At 32.9% G+C, this 21,869-nt stretch overlaps 1 protein-coding gene across 2 annotated transcripts in view; it reads right to left on the reverse strand.

Moving 5' to 3' along the window:
- Positions 1-21,869, reverse strand: part of TUSC3 (tumor suppressor candidate 3) — a 107,417-nt gene that overhangs the window by 35,793 nt on the left and 49,755 nt on the right. For both annotated transcript variants that reach the window (XM_039699119.1, XM_039699120.1), the window contains exon 6: positions 13,910-13,999. In XM_039699119.1, the coding sequence (XP_039555053.1) occupies positions 13,910-13,999 (90 nt within the window). The remainder of the gene's footprint in view (positions 1-13,909; positions 14,000-21,869) is intronic.

The raw sequence follows: 21,869 nt of genomic DNA on the forward strand, positions 1-21,869 counted from the left end.
TAATGTTCAATTATTGTGCCTCAAATAATAAAATAACAAAGTTGTACTTTTCAACACAATAATTGTTGTGAAATAAATAAACAGGTGACTCTGGACAAATAAGTTTTTAGGCCGAAGGCAAAGATAATATAATGAATTTCATTAACAAAGACTGAAACGCAAAGCAGAATTTTGAGAGCAAAAACAATACCTCATGATAAACTATTCTCTTTCTCTGCAGTAAGACAATAAGTTTCATAGCTTTAGTAGACCATGGCTTGCAAGCAAGTACTACTAATTTGGGCAAAGCTGTTGAAAACCAAAAAATTTAAGATGGTTCAGTTATAAGAATAGCATATTAATTAACTAGAAAAAGGCAAAATACTGATGTCAAAAATAAAAAATAAAGGTTTCAACACACACCTCTTTATACAAGGTATGAAGCTCTAGTTAAAACAGTTCAAGGTGACTTTGACCCAAGCAGATTCCTAGTCCCACATATTCATAGAAGAGCAAAGAATTTTCTTTGTACCTGAAATAACTTGGATGAAATAAAGATTCAAAAGAAGTCAATAAGCACTTTGCTATTGATTTCAACGAGCCAATATTTCATTCTGATGGTTTATTGCTGATAGAATTTCAGAACATTAATATTTAGAAAGATATATAATATTGAGTAAGCCACTTAATTGCACAGAACAAACTATAAAGTAAAACCATTTACTCTGTATTAAAGAATTTCAATATAACATTTATTTCTACATAACATTTAGCTGCAGAATCTAAACTGGCTGTCACAAGAAAAATCAAGCTTTCAATATAGAAGAATAGGCTCTGCAAATAACCTTGGGCAAGAGATTCAGCAGGTAAACTGTCAGACACATTTTTGGTGGTTAGAAATACCTCTCTCCCAAGTTCCTTCTAAACTGACCTGGAGATTAATTATTTAATAAACCAAAATATGACTTACATTGAGTGACTGAACAAGAAAACATGTAAGAAAAGTTTAACAACATCCTCCTAATGTTCCAGATTCAATCTGGTATCACACATTTAGCAGTTGAAGTTTCTCAGGTGAGGTTTTTCTCCACTTGTTCTGAGAATACTTTTTTTTTTTTAACCTAAGTGAATATAACTTGCTTACTCCAAAATGCAACTAACAGATGGAGCCTCAACTTTTACAGCAGTGTCTATCTTTTACAGCAGTGTCGATCAGTGATGGCTAGAAGCTTCTGTATGTAATGTATGTGGTCACCCTTCTCAAAGATTATGAAGGGAAGGTCTGATCACACATCAGGAGGAAAATAGTCAGTCCTTTAAGTACTAAGTACTACTACTACTACTCCTATCAACTAGTACTACTACTATCCCTCAACTCCTGCTAGTAGGAAGCAAGTTTCTGCCAATTCCATCTAACTATCTTTTACATGTCCTAAAACTCCTTCAAGTGATATGGAATATGGCATCTGCCTTGATAAAGTACTCCAAAATATAAGCTATTTTCACTAGTGCACTATATGCACTAGAAAGTACATCTTTATGTATTTTCTTAAGCAGTTTAAGAGACCCCTATTAGTGAACATCTTTTATAAGCATCTGTCCCCAGTGATCTGTAGCCCCTCAAAAGTTAATCTGAACAGCTGGCAAGTATTGCAACTGCATGTATTAGCATGACTGTGTATTGCTCCCGACCAAGCCACGTCTCTTCTTCCCTTCCTCTTTACACCTTGCTAACTCCAAAGAACATGAATTAGTACATACACTGTGTAAATGATTTAGGATGACCTTTGAAACAGGTTAGCTGGCCAGCAAAAAGTTAAGAGCAACTTCAAATATGGATAATTGCTTAGCTATCTTAAAGACACAATACTTTTATTTTTAAAAGTTAGTCTGTAATATTGTAAGTAAAACATTACCAATAAGCCTGTTCTGCTGTCAGAGAATTTTGAATAAAATTTCTTTAGTTCTCTATGTACCTGGAATTTTGAAGACAGTCTTTTGCATACGCATTACAAAAAAACCCTAAAACAACTACCTTCTATAGCAGAAAAGTGTAATTGAACCACTACTATCTGAATTACTCTGGTAGATGACAGTCTTCAGAAGCTTCCTCAAAGAATACTGCTCTTTATCATTATATGAACTAAATAATTGAAAGAAAATTTGGATAATAAATGAAGTATTTTTCATCTTGTGTCTGTATTTTAATTTCTTTCAATTGTCTTTACTTTCTTTTTACATATTGGAACCTTCTAGAAAGACAAAATCTACTAAGATTCAACTTGGTAAGGTATGAAGAGAAATATGAAAAGATATATTTGAAAATTCATCAGTTTAGGTATAGGATTTTAACATTAAATATTTTTATCATTTTTAGTGCACTTAATTACTCCATCAGAAACAGGAAAATTGAGAAAGAATGCACTTAACCACTGCTTCAACCATTTTTGCTTTCCTGAAGGCAGGGGAAGAGATAAGGTAACTAAGAACAGCAAAGCAAAAATAACCCCAAATTTAGCCTAATTCTGTAAGATGAATACTGTAGTCCAAACTTTCATGTACTATAAAATATGTATTGTCAAGCATGTACCTTGCTAAAATCAGTAATACTCTGACAAAAGTTTACTTTTATGTTATGACACAAAGAGTTCTTAGCACATCCAAAGTTGATCTAAATAAGATGAATACTGTAGTTCAACCTTTCACGTACTATAAAATATGTATTGTCAACCATGTACCTTGCTAAAATCAGCAATACTCTGACAAAAGTTTACAACTTGCAGAGTTCTTAGCACATCCAAAGTTGATCTAAAGGCCACTGTATGAATTAATTTGGAATCTTCCTGTCAAAATCAACATGTTTGTTATCAGCCTCTTGAGTGATGATAACAGGGAAAACAGGCAACTTTATGAGATTTGGGATGCTGTTAGCACACCGAAACTATCTTCAGTAATAAAAGTTCCAACCATTACGAATTAATTCGGACTCTTCCTGTCAAAATCAACATGTTTATCAGCCTCTTGATAGAGGCTGTTCTTATAAAGTTGCCTGTTTTCCTTAGGGAAAACAGGCAACTTTATAAGACTTGGGATGCTGTTAGCACACCGAAACTATCTTCAGTAATAAAAGTTCCAACCATTACAAAATATGGTCAATTATGTGTGATACTAACAAGGTCTAGCTTTTAGCAGAGCCACAATTCTGTCTACACAGAATTCTCCAAGCACTTAACATATTTGATGATTTTTTGATTTTCTAAGAATGACTTATTTGATTTAAGAGTTATTTTCATACACTTCAAATATTTCTGATTGCTGGTGAAACGTTAAGTTCTGTGAATCTTTATTTACTAACCTATATATTGGAAGATCAGGATTTCATTTAAGTAAAAACACAAATATTACTTCAGAATACCTAAATGCAGTAATTATTCATAAGACTACCTATATATTTTAGTTGAGATAACACATAATTCTTGTATAAATTTTCTCAAATAAGAGAAATATTGCTAACAATGACCAGTAAGTCAATGGAAATGAAAAGATAGTCTTCAAAGCTTTCTACAGTCCACCAGTAGTGCTTAAGCCCTTGATTAATTTCAGTGTAAATGCTAACAATATTGAAGTGGGCCATATGAAAGTTTAGCAGAATTTTATTACCATGCAAAATTTGCACGATACTTTTGAATGCATTGCTATTTTGTGCATTAGCTAGCCCATAGAAAGAAAATAAATTACAGTATTTAAGAAATAAAACTATCAAGGTGCTCTTGAAGAACTGCTCAAACAAATTCTCAAAGATAGGGCTTGAATGCATAATAAACCCCTCCCCCCCCTAAAATTCCTACTTTCGTGATCACAAATAGCATGTAATGGTATTTGTATATTACATAGTGTGCTAGTTTATACTCTGTATTTCACATTCCAGAGCAAAACTTGGAAGTTCCAACCCTTTTGTAATTCAACACACCCCAGAAATAAAACCATATTTAATGTCAATTTACTAAAGAGCAGGTTAGAAATGTTTTTGAAAATTACTTTTTTTTCCCCCCCCAAAAATGCTCATAAAAATCTCTGAAAGACACCAGAGTGTTATTTCATACTGTATCAGGACTGACAGAAACACTCAGAATTTATTTTAACAGTCTGACATATTTATCATTACATTAATATCAAAACTGTATTAAAAAGTGAATTTCAGTACATGCAATGAGAAATTGGCTACACTACAAAAGCACTGATAATAGTGTTATCTCTTCTGTTCCAGCAAATATAACCTCAAAGAGGAAGCTTCCCTCTACTGACAATTCAAAGTATTCACATTATAAGTCTGACGCTTGCATGACTGATAAGAGACAAAGTCAGAAAAAGTTTGAAGGTCATTCTTTTGTCTCCCTTGAAACTGGTATTTTTAATACCATCTAGCAAGCCTTTTCTGGGAAACTCTTTCTTTGGAAATGCACTCTATTTGGGTAGATATTAAAATGCAGCTACTGCGTGACAGAAAGTATTCTAGTCAGGTTTTTTTATTAACTTGACATATTAAAAAAACCCCAAAAACTTCAGGAATAATAGAACTGACCTTTAAAATTAAAATATACATATTTCCTATATGTATAGGAAATATACATATACATACAAAACGTTTTCTAGTTATGTTAAAAGATCAAGCTTTTAAAACTGATTATGTCTAGGATCTAAGTAGCAACCTAAATATGTATTTTCACTCAAATTTCCAAAGAGTTCTAGAGAATTATAAAAATATTAAAGGACTGAAAATTGTATTGGAAAGTCAGGGGAAACAAGATTAAAAAATATTTCTGTGGTGTGACCTGTTAAAAATAGAAAAATTGTATTCATAATATATTAAAAAAGCATATTATCCTGATAGTACATTAAAAATGAATATATGACAAAGGGGCCAGAAGTCAACCACTGTAATACTTCCAACAATTACAGATAATCCACACTGAAAAGTTTTTTACATACAAAGGATGCAACCTATTTTTAAATTATTATCACGCATAAATGACTTTTAAATGGTTTTATAGTTTTTCAGATGAGAAATTAAATTTGATAATTAAACAAAAATTACATCAAACTTGTTTCTAAAAGAGTTAAGTAAAGTAAGTCAAGATGTTAAATTGAAATATTCATTTAAATTATTGAGAATTTGAGTTAGCTATTAACTACACACAGACACCATCCCAATTCCCCACCACATCTCTTCTCAACCCCAAAATTACTCTACAAATTTGGAACAAGGAAGTTCACCCTTTGGTATACTCATTTTCTAAATATTCATTTAAAGAGGCATCTTTACTGTCAATAAAAAAAATACAAGATTGAAGAGAAAGGATCTTCAACCTAAGTAGACAGTATACTGTCATATCCAATGTACAATCTACCAAAGCCCTTAACTTAGGAAAGCAAAGCATTTAAGTCAAGATTCTGAGGAGCCTACAGACATTTAGTCTTCAAGAAATGAGAGAAAAGAGCAGTACAGTGCAACTAACATAAAAGCAGACAGGACTCAACTTTGTATCTTAGCTTTTGTTCATATATATATATATATATATAAAGCAAGAAATGGACATATATTTATCATATATAATATAATATTCTTTTAATGATATTTTACCAGAATATTTTTTTGAAAATGTTTTTTTAGAACACCGATTATATTAAAAAAACCCATAAACCAAATTCTTCTTTCATTCCACTGACCCTTATTAGAAGTGTGAGAGACTGGTAAATCCAGACAACTTCCTTCTTTTAAATGGTAGTGCTATTTTTATTTCATGTAGAGCATTTTGCTATGCTAAGTGACCCCAGGACCTGTAAACACGAAGGAGATTATTTCATGCTTTTGTTTACTGCTCAAAAGCTAGAGTTGCAAAACTTCCAGTAAAGAATGCTTTTTAATTTGCACTGTACCTGAAGTTGAAGAGCCACAGCCTTTAACAGCTTTGGTTTAAATATTAATTATAGACTTCTATGGGGAACAGTGAAAAATGTCTCTTTTTTGCAGTACAAACATATACAGAAGAACTACAGTCTATTTCAAATAAACATGAAAGTTTGAATCTGTGAGTACTGAATACTAAGAGCAGGTGATGCACACAAAATCTGCTTCTCAACCCACTTCTGTACATAATATTAGCTTGACACAAGATGCCTCTAAAATCTTTAAAGAGCAGATCAATTCTGCAAAGTCTTTTTAAGTGACAGACAGAAGTGTGTGTTCCTAAAAGCTAGTGTGAAACAAACAAAAATAATTCCTTGTTGTAAAGCTTGTGTAAAGCCTACTCCTTCTGTGAACTTGCTTCTCAACAATGTGGACATAAAAGAAGTTTGAATGCTGACCAGAAATCAGGGTAGAAGTTAAATTATGTCCTCCCCATACTCCAAGAATAAGGACAAAGCAGTTTGAAAACAATAATTCCTTTACAAACATTTTGGTGACTTTTTGGAGAAATAAGCTTGCTGCTTACATAGCAAGACATAGTAATGTCTGCTTCTAAATATAAGCATTTAAAATGCAACAGCCATGTAAGCGATTCTTGAGCAAGATCTAGTTGGAATAAATATAAATCAAACTTTTCACCAAATAGTTTAGCTTGAACATGTTCTTTGGACATAATGGAAGAGCAGAAAGCTTTAATATTAATAATACATGTTGTATGGTATTTCTGGTAACACAAGCTTTATAGAATTTGCAAAATAGTTTTCAGATTTCCAGGATAATTTACAGTGACTACTGAGAAGAAAAAAATATATATGCATACATTCAAATTCTTTTATAATTACAATAATCAGAATAAACAGAAGCACAACACCAACCAATGAACATAGATATAGAAATTATTAATCTGAGAAATGCAGAGGATTTAGGAAACAAGATCCTAATTAATTGAAAGATTCTCATTGTTTGTTCTAAAGCTAGAAAAAATTTATTTCTGCTATTGAAGTATTATTGTGCCAAAAGAAAAATGAATACAAACATGTTCCTCCTTTAACTTGATTTTCACAGTTGCTTTGAATAGGTCTATTGTTATAGAAGTCACAAACACCACCAACTCCTCCTCTGCTCTCACCAACAACAAAAACAGATGAACCCAACAGTCAACTTCTGCCTTTACCAGAGCACATACTTTCACATTCTGTTCACATGTATAACATTGCCAAGTACCAGCTTATTCTATTTTAATTTTAGTATAGGAGTAGGTTTTGCCTGAGCACACCAGATGAAGTCAAAACTGATTCCTCAGCTACCAGGGTTCAGACTCTGTTTAATCTTAATTCAGTTTTGCTGCTAGAAGTGGAGAACAAAAAAAAGCAAACTACCAAGAGCAGGACTTTTTAAAATCCCAAACAAATGGAACAAATAACAGTAGTTGCAGCATCATTAACCTTGAGAATATTTATAATGCTTCAAAACAATGTGTAAGGAAAACAAGGAAATATGCAAGGAAACCAGGTTTGCGTGTCTGTCCCTGATTATGACATATATCTACATAATTTGTGTGGTATCATGTATATATAAAAAATTAAAAGTCTTCTGTATGATTCAAAGAAAAGAAAAATGGAAAAAAACCCATAGAAACTGCTATTTAATATCGTGAAACTCAGAAATATTTGATATCTAATAGGTGATGTATATAGCACCACCCTACTTGCCTTTGAAGGCAGAAGAAGAGACTGCATGTACAATAAAACCTTTTAGTTTACCTTTTAATTTAGTCCTTATGTCTTCTACTGTATCTTCCTTCAGTAACAGTCAGTTAACATGAAAGGTTAGCCAAAGAAAGGAAATAATGCTGGCACCAGAGCTAGACGAAAAAAATATGTCAGAATAATTTTTGTTTCCATGAAAACATAGAAAAAGCATTTTATATTTCATAAAATATCGCACAGCAAATAATTTTTGCCTTGCAGGAAAAGAAGAAGAAAATGAAACCAAAAATATAAACACAAGCAAAAATTCCTTATGTTCAATAAAAAACCACCATAAAAAATAAGTAACAACAATAAAAAGGTATCTTTCTGAACCAGAGATTCAGGGTGAATTAGTCCATGGAGTACTACCTGAAGTATGCTGCTTCACGTACGTTAATACACTCAAATGCATGTTCCTTCTCTTGACATAGTCCACAGGCATAACAGAAGTGAATCTGTTACACCAACATGATAGCATTAGAGCTAAGTAGGAAAACTATATGGAAAACAAGAGCTTACCAACTCTAGAAGGCTCTGCAGGATAGAAAATATTTTGAAACTTTCCTAGTAGTTCACAAGACAATTCCCAACTGCTGAAATTTTACTTCAGGAAAAGAATCTTGCACACATTATATAGACTATGATTCTACAGAGAATAGATAAGATTCACAAAATAATCCATCAAAAAGAGTGAAAGATGGTGTTGCAGAACATGAAAAATATGCTCCTTTCCTCTCCTCTGCCTCCCCCAGTCTCCAAGTTGTAGGATTTTAGAACAAAACAATTGTTTAATACGTACAAGAAGAACATGTGCATGGCTCTATTGAGAGAGCAGAACCTATACAGCAGAGTATCTCTGACTACTCCAAGCATAACATTCTCTTGTTTTCAGTGTGGATTTTGTAGTGATATCATAGTGCAACTTAAGCAAAAGTATGCTGTCAGAAGGTCTGAAAAGCTGTACCACTCATCTAAGTACAAATTTTATTGAAGTCAATATTAAATTCTAATTAAGAACTCAGCTAAATCAGCTTTACTGAAGAGGAAGATAAATTTTACCATGACTGTTTCTGAGGGAAATTAAAAACAAAAGATAAAACAAATTAAAAGGTAAAACTAAAAAAAAAATCTGTGAATGGTTAAACACTGGAATAGGTTGGGAAATCTCTAACCATGGAGACATTCAAAATTCTCTTAGACGAAGACCTTTGTCTTTGTCTAAGAGCAAGAGAAAGAGCAACCTTTGAGCAAGCAGCTCGACTACACCATCTTGAAAGTTACCTATTAATTGTTTTAATAGATTAGGCTCTTACCATATACATCTCCACAATCAGTAATGTCCAGGAAGACAGAAAAACTATATTCCTGTGTGGCATTTAAGCTGGCTTTACAAGAATAGTTCTCGTTCTGTTAGCAACAGAACATGAACCAGTTATTCCCATGTGCCATTCTGGTTTTCTGCCTTAAAGTATATTTTACTGCATTGCATTATTGTTCTATCTTCAGATACTTCAAAAATTCATTTTGAGGCCTCCCTGATTTCTGACATAGCTGTTCTGCAGAAAATAGTTCTTCCAAATGAAAATAAATGGCTTCTAGTAAATTCAAGTAAATTCTTCCCACAATAAAAAAAAGAGTACCAAATATTGTGTAAGGTTTCCCTTTCCTAATGTCAAGGTAGAAACACAAGTTATACAGAATGCCAGATACAATCACCTCTGCAATCTTAAAAACTTTGCACTGCCAATTGATAACTTTTTTGACTAAATTATGACAGAAATTTAATTGAAAAGCTTTACAAACCCTTTACTTCTTGTAGCTTCTGAACAGACTCCCTGCTTTGATAACACCAGGAAAGCTATTTCATTAAAAACACTCATAAGTAATGCACTACTCATTTCAATCCAGCATGCCATTATAAATAATTGGCTATTCCAATAAAATATTTAGATATATTTTCAACAGTACTATGACTGTGACTAGTAGCAACAGAGGCACCAAAATATTGCTGTGGTAAAAGTCAGGCCAATCTGGATACCTTATGTTAGGTACTAATAATAACCTGTATGAACTCTTTTTTTATCTGAAAGCAAGACAAAATATTTTATCATACAGTAAAGTGACTTTTGTCTGTATTGCACTGCTACTACCAATATGGCTACTTTTAGAAAAGTCAGGCATTACAAAGACAATCTTGGCACACTTTACTTCAATCATGCTTCCAGATACACTGAAGGCCAAAGGACAATGAATTTAATGTGACTGACTGAGCTTGAAAGGGTGAGTTGTTATTTAAAAATGTTTCAAGAAACCATTCCATAGATTTTAATTAGATTCTTATCAGAAACCATAGAAGAATTAACATTGGTAAGTGACATTTTATCCTGCTTAGCAGGAGGATAGTGCAAATTAAGAATCCAAATATTCTTAGCATATTTTTTTTCAGAATAACTTTGTTTTGTATTAATAAATGAAAAAAAATACTGGCAGTGAAATTATTTTTCATTTGGCTTCAGAAACATACAGCTAACTACACAACTGTATCAGCAAGAGAAGTAAAGATCAGTGGTTATAAAAACTACAAAAGGTAAGTAGGGGAAAAACCCAGGATGAATAAGCCCTACAGTTAAACAAATATTTATATTTAATGTGATATTATAAGGTGTTTTATTTAAAAGATCTTTTAATATACAAATTGCTTTCTAAGGACACAACTTCTGTTATACTTAAGAAATTTCAACAACCTTTAAAGTATAAGACAATTAAAAAAATCCTGTTAATATAGTGGCAAACAATAACATTGTCCATTTCACAAAGCATCAACTTACACAGGAAAACCACCTAATATCTGATAATAAAATACCATATTTTTTCTCTTCATAGAAAAACTTTTCTAAGTTCGAATACTTTCTTGAAGAGAAGGAAAGAAAATTATGACCTTTGGAAATCATGCTAATTCAGCATTTTAGATTAAGCTTGCCCTGTTCTCATTTAGAGCAAACTTCCAACCACTTTAAAGATTCATTCTTGAGGGTATAGCACAATAAAAAAATGTCAAATTTGTATGCATAATAATAATAATAGGCAGCTAACTCATGGACAGATATACATAAATGTTCTCTTAGCCATGGCTGCTGTTTGTTTAAAAGTTGATGAAAATCTAGTGAGAATTCTTTGCCATTAGGTCAATTAAATAGCAGCAGAGCTACCTCTAGAGAAGGCTCAAACCCATGTAATTGCTTTCTCCATTTCTACTTCTCTCACCACCAGCTCCATACAGGTCAAGCTCTGAATAAAAATCAGAAGTCTCACAAGGCTTCACACACAGACACCAACAGAATGTTTAATTGTCACTTTCAGTCCCAGTAAAACAAGTTAAGATTTTAGCATAACACAGTCAGTATGGTCCCAATCCTAACAAAATTATTTCGCAATAGATGGATAACTTTAGAAACAAAACAGAAATAAAGTATGTGTCAAGATCGAAAACTAGAACAGTTTCATAAATCTAACCCAGAACTGAAATAGCAAACAGTGTTATTGTCTTATTCAGCTTTCTACATAAAAAAGGATGCTCTTCCATGTGGACCCAAAACCCTGAAAATAGTTGATAGTAGTAGGGAATGAAGGAACTACCTACAACAACCGCAATAAGAGAAACCGTCAGCTTTATAGAATAGACCACACAGAAATATATAAAAATATTTCAAAGCTTCAAAGAGTACAGTCATGCAGTTAAAGTAGCTTAGGTAATCATAAACACAATGCAAAAGCCAAGTTTTAAAAACTGGTTATGTTATGTGCACAAAATATTGGCAAGAGTAAGTAGTGTTGTATAAGCAAAGGAAACACATGTCCTCTCATCCTTTGAAAAACCCCCAGGAATTTAAGAACAAATTAAGTGTCATCTAAAATTACAGCAAGAAGAAAGCATATAATAGGAGATATTTGAGGCAAAGAACAGTTTATGAAGACAGAGTATTACCATTTTCAAAATCTGTTGGCATATCAGGCTATTATAGAACTGAACCACTAACTTATATGAAACAAGAAAAACTAAGAAGCAATAATTTTGAACTTAATAATAAAACTATTAAGCTTGGTGAGCTATTCCATATGTCCTCTTAAAACCAGAAACTTCTGTGGTCAGACTGTCAACAAAGTTTCGGATTATTACATGCAAGTAATCCTTGCAAAAAATTGGCATGCAGGTTTGAAACTGTTACTAAATGCTAGACATTGGAAAGAAAGTGTTGAGTTAAATTTCATCCAGATGTAAAGACAGCAGCTAGTGACAATTCACAGTGTTACAGTGAATTATCATGGTTGAATAAATCTCACAGAAGTCTAGATAAGCAGATTTATTGCTTCAAATTCACAGAAACACAGATAAGTGTTAGAAAAATTAAATGGGAAAATGTTCAAGTGTTATTTGAAGGAAAAAAACCCAAACCATAATGTAAAATAGGTAAGGATTTATAGCCTACTTATTAAGCTTTAACACTTCTCAAGTTAGAGCTTTAAATGACAACTATTCTGGTCAGTGATAGCTTAATTAAAGCAGGATCTTGGTAATCCTCTATTTATTCTTCTTTTAATTCTTAGAGTCTAACTGGTTTTACTTACTGTCACATACAAAGCAGTCAGAGCATTGACACAGAGAAACAAGGACAGACAGGTGAATCAGAGGCACAAATAACTTACCTGAAGTCATAAAATGTGTCAAAGCCAGAAAAGAATTTTGGCCACACAATAGATTAGTAACTAGAATTTAAAACCATCTTTGCCACTATTTCCATTACTTAGTTGTGTGTACTAAGATTCCCAAAGTAGTAGCACTTCAGACCTACCGGATATGAGTTCACACTCTAAAAATGCAGACAAGCCATAAAAAATTCAGGAATATTTAAAAATTATTAAATGTATACTTCCAAAACAGGGGTTTAAGACAGGCAATGTGTGTAAAATTGGACATGGTAAAAACTAATTTGTCACAAACAGTGCTTTTTGTATATGACATTTGTTCTTTCTGTCACTCTATTGAAAAGTGTCATAAATTTAATCCTCCAAGGCAGTAATGAAAAATTCCAAATTTTCATAAACAGCATTTTATTGAGATTATTTGTGTATCATCAAATCTATATCTGAATAACAAAGTTCACAGATGAAATCCTGTTCTATTATAACATCAATATTCTGCTTCATTCCTGATAAAACACAGATCAGTAATTAATTTCAAACCATCATTTTTTGCTAGTCCAATTAAGATACGACACAAAGAGAGAATAAAATAAGTCTTTTCTTTAAGATGTAATACAGTTTCCTTTAACTAGTGATGGACAAACTGAAAATAGCTCAATGGACTGTGAATTATTAAAAACAAAAACCTTCCTGGTAATTGCAAGTTTTGTAGATTCCATCTCAAGAAATAACTTTAAAAGGTAAATAACGAGGAGTGATTAGCAACTAGCCAAGGTCATTTTTACTTTCCTAATATGCAAAGAGAGTTTATTCTTCTGAGATCTGATGAACATTTGTTAAATTGTGAGCAGGAAGAAGCAAATAAGGTAATTCTTTATAGGCAGCAGTAGCAGGATATAAAAGCAATTCTGGCAAGAGTCAATGGTAACTACTTAGTAAAGCTGATAAAGAGATTAAATTGAAGGAGCACAGAGATACAGGAAAAAGCATTCTGTAAAAGCTAGTGGAAGAGTTATAGACATGATGGAAAATGGTATAAAGCACATGAATGCCTCCTCTTCTAACTAAAATGATTGTGAGGGGAAGGTAAGATGTTACAAACCTCAAAGGTTTGTGTAAAAAAAGGTTTGTGTAGCCTAAACGTAGGAAACAAAACATTTGTTTTCCACTGTGTGAGGAAGCACATCCCTACAAAAAGACACAACATCTACATTTACCTTTGGGCAGCGGGAATTGTGTGGTATAGAACAATTTCTACCACATTCACTACAGCTGCAGAGAGAGAAGTTTGAACAACACAGCCATTCATTTCATTGCTCAAATCAGAGATGGTGGCACTTTCTAAAGATCTGAAATTCCAAAACAGACTGCTTGCAACTAGATTTAAGACTCTGACAGACTTTCATACAGACCTATGGACCTGCAATTATTTGCAATTGTAGGCTCACTGTAGCAAGTGACTGTTTACACATCCTTTCCCCTCAAAATAAATTTAAAATAACCAACTCACCACTTGCCCATTCTGAGGGTTTTTATGTGCATATGGTGGTCCACGGATATGATTCCACATCTGACCAGATGTCATAGCAAATACAACGCACTAGAAAAAAAAAGAAAAACAATATATTAATTAATTTACTGTGAGGAACTAAACAGAAAACCATTCTGCTGGTTACTTTTGCTCTAGATATGTATTTTTTTTCACTAACCAGACACAGCATCTACCTCTAGTTGAATTTTAGGATAGTATCTTCAGATGCATTGCTTTCATAAAATTCTTAATGACTTCTACTATTCTGAAAATGAGTTAGCTCAAGCCAGATATTCCAAATCTCACTTGAAATAATCCTAAATTTATATACCACATTTACACATCTACATGACAACAAGTACTTGCAGCAGTAGAAGGCATTCATTGCAAATGTTCTGGAAACCAGTACTCAAGATTTATACAACCTTCCATGAAAATATTTCTGCCTCTAAATCTTACATAAATATTTTTGTTTTCATGTGTCTGAAATTATATATAAAGTAATAGAAAAAAGCCAGTTATTCAAAAAAATCTGCCCTATTTTATGAAATTTTCATTATGTGACCTATATGGCTGTGATTCATTTAGTTATGACAAATAGCAATGGTTGATTTGCTGGAAAGATTGAAAATTCCCAACAGAAAAAAGTGTGAGGTTAGGCTAGGAATGTGTAACAACTGTAAAAACAGACTTTAATGCTTGTAGAAGATTGTACTGTAGAACACACATGACAAACAGGAGTCGTACCAAGAGTCTAAGACTATTTTAAAGAAGAAAGCATAGTATTTTTGATTACCAAGTGAGAGAAATAGGAAACATTGTATCATCTAAATATGTCTTTTATCAGTATAGATAATCCTTACAAAAGCTACATTTTAAGTTCAGTACATGCTCATTTTTACTGTACATCAATATTCCAAATAGCATCATAAAGTCATAAAGATATGGCAGATGGATGATGCCATAAAGGCATATGCATCATGAATGTAAAAATTTGTACCATAGTGACTAACTAAACTAAAACTCTTTAGAGTGTTTCCTTTAAAAAACATTTTGTAACATATTTGTGAAGTAAATAAAAGCTAGTGTAGCTCTGTATCTCTGTAAATGCAGCATTGCTACCTCTAGAAGTAAGAGCAAGGCTTTATTATGGAATCTTGTCAAACTTTATTCAAATCTGTCTTGTCTCATATGGCTTTTTTCTGTTGTTTTTGTTTGGTTGTTTTGTTTTTGTTTTAGTTTTTGTTGTTGTTGTTTGGTTTTTTTCTGTTGCTGTTTGGTAGTTGTTGGGGGAGGGGGGGAGGTTTACCTATTTAGCTAAAACAGCAATTTTTCCAAAGACCAGGTGACCATGCCTAGTTTACATTACATTGGCAGATTATTTTTCCCCCCTCTTCTGTTTAGGATGGAATAGATAGGACCAACATATTGATGTATTACAGTAGTGATGAGATGACAGCAGAGACAGCCAAAGTGTAAATATAGGCTACAGTGTGTCAGTATGGAATGACAAGAAATGATGCACAGGATTACACTGGAGATCCCAAGCCTATAAATATTACAATAGTGAATAAAGAAACACAGACCTGGGAGCTTGTAGAAAACAGTTTTAGTGCTAACAAAGAAAACAAAGGACAAGCATCCAACCTATTTAAGACCACTTTGATTTGCCCTGTAAACTCTGATGTAAAATTTTGCTGCAGATCAGTGAAGAAGCGCAAGGCATGAAATAGCCCCAAGTGGATCCTAAACCAAGGAGGAAGAATGCAGCAGCATCATACTCTTCTCAGCAAAGACCATGGAACGCTGACAACTCATCACAATACCACATCACCCCAAGGCAAGAGAATGATCTGCAGATCCAGAGAGAAGGAGTGGAAGAGTAACCATGACATAAGAGAAATGCAGATACCAAGAAATGCATGCAGAACAATTTAATTGTGGTGTTATTAATGAGACTTCTCTTGTAATAGAAAGAAAATATATATTCAAATACAGTTTAATTACTACTTTGCTGTAGTATTACAATTTTAATTACAATAAGAACAGGTTCCTATTTTTAATATAAAATGTGTTTCATTTTGCTTTTAAAAGGATTGAGAATGTAACAGCATAATAACTAACATGGCAGATCAAGACATACTGGTAGTGATTGCTAGCAAATGCATTGTGTTTTTATTAATAATATGCAACAAAATGAAAAGAGTATAGAGTGACATTACTGGGAGAAGAGTAACATAGTTATTTCTATACCTTGCAGATAGTTTTAGCAGAGAAATTTATACTGCAGTTTTGGTGATGACTCACATAATAGCTCATGTGAAAGCACAAAAGTGTAGAAATTGAAAATATGGGTATCAAAAGTGAGTGGTATCAAAACTGAGGTGAAAGATATTTAGAAAGGCAAAAAATTAGCTAAAAAGTCAAACACTGTAAGATAAGAGATGCATAAAGTACACAAACTGTGCCTCTCTGAAAGTGTGCTTTCCATGAGAAGTAATTTTTCTCATTTTTAAATTACTGTTTGTAATTTATATTCTCTAGGGCCAAATCTGCTTCCACACAGAAAGATCAAAAAGACTCTACCCCATTTTATATATAGTCATATGTTTCATAAATTATAAATCTCCCAAATTACTGAAGATCTTTCATGCTTTAAATACCACACTGTGAGACAGTATAATATCTAGCAGAAGAAGTAATTAGGAGACACAAGAGTGGGGAGAAGAAAACATCTAATATAAACATAATTGAGAAGCAAGGACTCAACAATATGGTTTTGTAACCTGAAGACATCTTTCATAGTCTTTCAGTTCAGACTATTAGTGACCAAAAAAACTAATTTGGTCTACCACACACTGGATCTGCAATGATTTCCTTCCATCATGTTCCTGCTTATGGTGTTTTTCCAAATTACTTTTTCATCAGCCAAAATACATTTTCCAGGTTCTCACTCGTCCTTTTCCAATCTTCATCTAATTTTAAGCATCCTAAGAACTGAGCATTTTCATCATATTCCTTACGCAAGAATTTAGTATGCTACATATAGTGCTTGACATTATAGTTCATTTTGCTGTGCTCTATATTCTCCAATTACAATCATCTGTGTAAAAAACCCAACATTGGAAACTACAGATTTCTACTGTTTGTAAAATACACACCATTATTTGTAGAACGGATGCATGCCTCTGTAAATCACACTGATACACGTTTACCATTCCAAATGGCATAGTTCCATAGGATCCAATACTTTGGGAACCAAAAGTTTCCAAACTAACCATTACTGTGAGTTTATTTTTCACAGTTAGAAACTTTGCCAAATTAATTCCTAAAAATTATCAACTTGTTCACATTTACTCTCATATGCAGAGAAATTGTGCCTTTCTGCAGTTTTATTGTATCTTGTCAAAGTTCAAAGGATGAAAACTGGAATAAACAAGAAGATTGAAGTTGAGCACTTATCTCTGATCACAATGCCACTTTTCCATAGCAGAGTCTGTATTTCAGCAGTTCCACAGAGAGGAATACTATAGACACACCTTTCCTCCATCTGCTCCTTCTTTCTCCTTGTCAGTCTTCAAGAACATCACTAACTGCTGCATGCTACCTGATTCCTCAAAGGAGATCTGGGTTTTTTTCAGGGTTTAAGCTATTTTAAGAGCTTCCAGATATAGGTAGCTTATTTTACATCTAAATGATAAAAGCAAGCAGAGTATTTGGCTCTGTAGCCAAACATTGGTGTTCTAGGTGAGTACACTCCATGTGTAGATGGATTTGCTGCGGGACCTTGTTAACAAATTACAAGTGATGCTTCATTGATGGTTTCCATCCTTAGTTTCACTAAGGGGGAGACTGCTTTAAGCTCACCCATAGCACATTTGTGTGTAAATCACAAGGTTTCTAAGAACAGATAAAAAAGATAAATTAAGCACCAAGAGTCCCAGAAGAACTCTGAATGGCAAGCAAGACACAACTTCACAGGTACATAAGCAGAATTTCTCAACTGTTCTTGGTCTTGCAAACTTTGAAAATTATTTATTTGGGTTTAATACATCCCCTTCTCAAAGGCCTAAGTTTTGTTTAACACTGTCTGCTAGTTCATCAAACAAAACTGCTGGAGACTTTAAAAAGTCATTTAGTATGCCTTTTGAAGTGAAACTTCCTATTAGCAGATAGTATACAAAACCAATAATTAGATTTCTTTGCAAGTTTAGACCCAAGAACATGGGAAACTTTGTAATGTAAGAAAAATAATGAAATTTTAGATTAATTTATGAATATAGTTAAATTCAAGCATAGGTTCAATAGAAAGTGGACACATGACAGCTAGTTCAACATTTTATTTCTATATTGTTCTGTATATGTAAATTCTAAGCATTTCAGAATTACTGTTTTTAAAAAATGTAATTCTTTCTTATCCAGTTTAGCATTGTTTTTGCACCCAATGAAGGCTCTCATGCTGAGATCTGTACTCCATTTCTAAATCCATCACTTAGCAGATTCTCCAATAAGAAATATACAATTAAAAACAGAAAAACAGAAGCAAAGAGAATTGTATTTTTAATTTCTACATCTTTAAAACCTCTAACTATAGAAAGTAAAGGAAATTAACAATCAGAATTTATTGATGTTCTTTTGAATGCCTACCTAATCACACAGAGAAACCTTCGTTTTTCTGTTTATCTTTGAATAAAGCACATTAATTTTTTATCATTTCCAGAAAGGGGTGAAAAAGTCACTAATAGCTATAAGACCCTCCAAGCTCCTTTGGACCAATAACTGCTGATGAATGTACTATGTGGTGTAAGTACTGGGGAGTGTATCCACACAGTACACATTTCTCAAACCCATTAACTGTTATGAGAACAGCAAACACGCATTTTGTCTCCTCATTCATGTGATCCGTCATATTTTGCCCAAGAGAGTTAAATCCTAGGCAGCTGCCTTCTAATCTCAGCACAGATTTTGTCTTCCCTGATTCCACAGGTATATAGGCAAATCTGAAATATACATGTAAACTAAAAACTGAAAATTACATGCAGCAAAAAACAGCCTGGTAAAGAAAACGCTGTCAAAAGACAGTCTAGCCAACAGAACAGAAACTCTCAGCACACATACTGTTGTCTAAAATGAAGCAACTCCTTATGTAAACTGTTAGAACCTTGCCTAGTTTTTACCATCTGACCTTTTCTTCTGTCTGCTTAAGAAATGAAGAGTCCTGAAGAGTCTGAATTGCTTCTTGTTACCACCATAAAAGACAGGAGTCTGCAAATATCTAAGGATTGAAGTCCTTTGTCATCTTTGTGTTGGCATGTCAGAGGGAAAAATATCCATAGATGAATAGCAGAATTAGAATTAAAGCACAAAGTAATTTAGGGGATAAATTTTACATGTCATTTCAAAAGATATCTTTTGGGATATTACGTACTGGGATCCAAGTCATCCTGATTTGCCATCCTAAAAGTCTTCTGGGTAATGTTGCAAGTAAAAATGCCTAAGGCATACAAGATACTACCAGAGCCTGCAGTGCTTCAATGAGGGGATGAAACCACAAATATTGCTGTGGTGCAATCTAATGCTGAGGGCAAAAGCAATTTGATGGCCTTGTGTGAGCTGGCACTGGAATCAATGTGTGAGAAGAAACCTGTGGTCTTGCTTCTACAAGTCTATCAAAACTATTAGATGCATCATTAAAAATTGCATTCCTAAATATTCTTCTAAAACACTACTGGAAATACTGTCTATGAGACACAACATTTTTATATCAATTAAGTTATCAAATTAACATTTCTGGGATCCTCTTGTCAAAACAGCACAAGACTCTTTATGCTGAGAATTTTCTTCTAATTTTTAGCAAGAGATCATTCAATCAGGCAGAGTGACACCATCCATTTTTCATTTAAATAAAAAGCAACCAATTTTTTTTTCCTTTTTTAAGATTTGGGAACATAAAAACTGTTCAAGGAAACTGAGAAGCTCTAACAAAACAAGAAAAAGAAAACAAGAGTCCTCTGTTTGCAAAAATACAGGTTTCAGTCACTGAATGCCATAATGTCTATAAAAAGATTTCAGTCGGAATTTAAAAATGTTTTCACTATGTTTAATAAGTACTAGCTACCTAGCAGTACATACAAAAAACATTTAAACCCCAAACCTAAAGCTTTTAGAAAAGAACTTTCATGCTTTCTCAGCTCTATACCATCTGAAAAAACAACTGCCAATAAGAACAAAATACTTGTCAATACTTCTGCTGAAAATGTGGGCTTTCTGTAGCCTTTAAATATCTTGCCAGGATTTCTGTTTCGTTTGCTTTTGAAAGTTCAAAAAGAAAAAAATATTCATGATGAACGTAATGATTTATAATTAAATATTTATTATTTATTTATACCCCTCATAACAAGCATTTTCCTAGGCATTACTCTCTCTCCTTAACTAGACACCATCTCATCCATTTTTCCTTCTAATGAGCTTTTATCAAAAAAGAAGCTCTAAGTTTAGTGGTAGGGAAAAAACCAAACCACTATGGCAGAGAATCATAACTGTACAATATTGAATATATTATTACCTTATATAATAATTATTATATATAGATCTATATATCTTTTTATATATATATAATATTAGTGACTGCCCATTTTCTTCTATGAATCACAACAAATTTTAGTCACTAACTGAGGTCATCTGTCCAAAAGTCTGCAATCTGGATTCCCTGCTGATTCCACCAAAAAGAAGTTATAAAATTAACTTGTATGTCTATGCAGGTCTGAAAAAAACAAAAGGACTTCTGGTAAATGTACGATCTCTGCTAAACCACCACTTTATAGGGTATGGGGCTTTTACTACATTGTGAAGTCAGAAAAATAACAATTAAAATATTAAAGATTTGGCTCAATGCCATCATTAATTACAACATACTTTCAAATATAAGACCACTTCCTAGAACATCCTTTAAGTGCTATTAAATTTTAAAGTAAACAGAATTTTACAGGGAAAAGTATTAGCAACAATATAGGGCTTTAATGCCATTTTAGTTACTTGATTGTCTATACAATCAGCAGGATGACAATTACTCAATGACATTAATACATTTCTTAAAATATTTGATTACATTTGGATCTGTCCTCAGGAGTTCAGCTGGATGTCATTATAGGTTTTCTACATAGCAATTAACAGTCATGTTCATATGGAAACTCTTGAGCTTCTGCTAAAGAGAACAGCAAACAGTCTAAGAAAAAATTGATGCATTCATTTTCTCAATTACATTAATTACATCTTCAAATATTTATTGCAGCTTGTAGTAGAATGATTCTACAATTTGAAGAACTCATTTTTAACCTCTGCAAGACAAAAACAACAATTCCACAAAACATTGAAACAAACTTCATCTGAAAAGTCTGAGGTATGAAATTGAGATGAAATTGCTGTCTGCAGAGATAGAGTGCATGGTTAAACAAAGGAAATACCACTGATTACATATCTTTATTTGATTTTTTGACACAAGTATTTATTTTGTTGTGATAATTATTGCTTCAGTCAGGTTGTTGCTAAAGCTTAGAAACAAAAAAAAAATTTAGACTGATACATATCAGATGTGAGATTAACTGGTGGTAGAGCATCTTTAGAAAGTATTATCACTGAAAAATAATGGTAACCTAGAAAAGTGTATGGAACTAAATAAAAAAGACTTTGGGAGAGACATTCTGTGCTAGATCTCAAGATACGCCAAATGACATCCTGGAACAGAGAAGATATTCTGATCCTGCCTCTCTAGATCAAAAGGAAAGATCATTCTACTTGAAATCTAGTCTTAGTGGTGGTTTATTTGAAAACTTGTTCTGTATTTCTTCCCCATTGTATGGTGTAGATTAACAAACTGCTTAAATAAAGACATTTTCCTACACTAGCAGGAAAAGCTATGGCAGCACATAGAAAACAGCAT

The sequence above is a fragment of the Passer montanus genome, unplaced genomic scaffold (assembly GCF_014805655.1).
Source record: "Passer montanus isolate IOZ18808 unplaced genomic scaffold, ASM1480565v1 scaffold13, whole genome shotgun sequence".
NCBI lineage: Eukaryota > Metazoa > Chordata > Aves > Passeriformes > Passeridae > Passer > Passer montanus.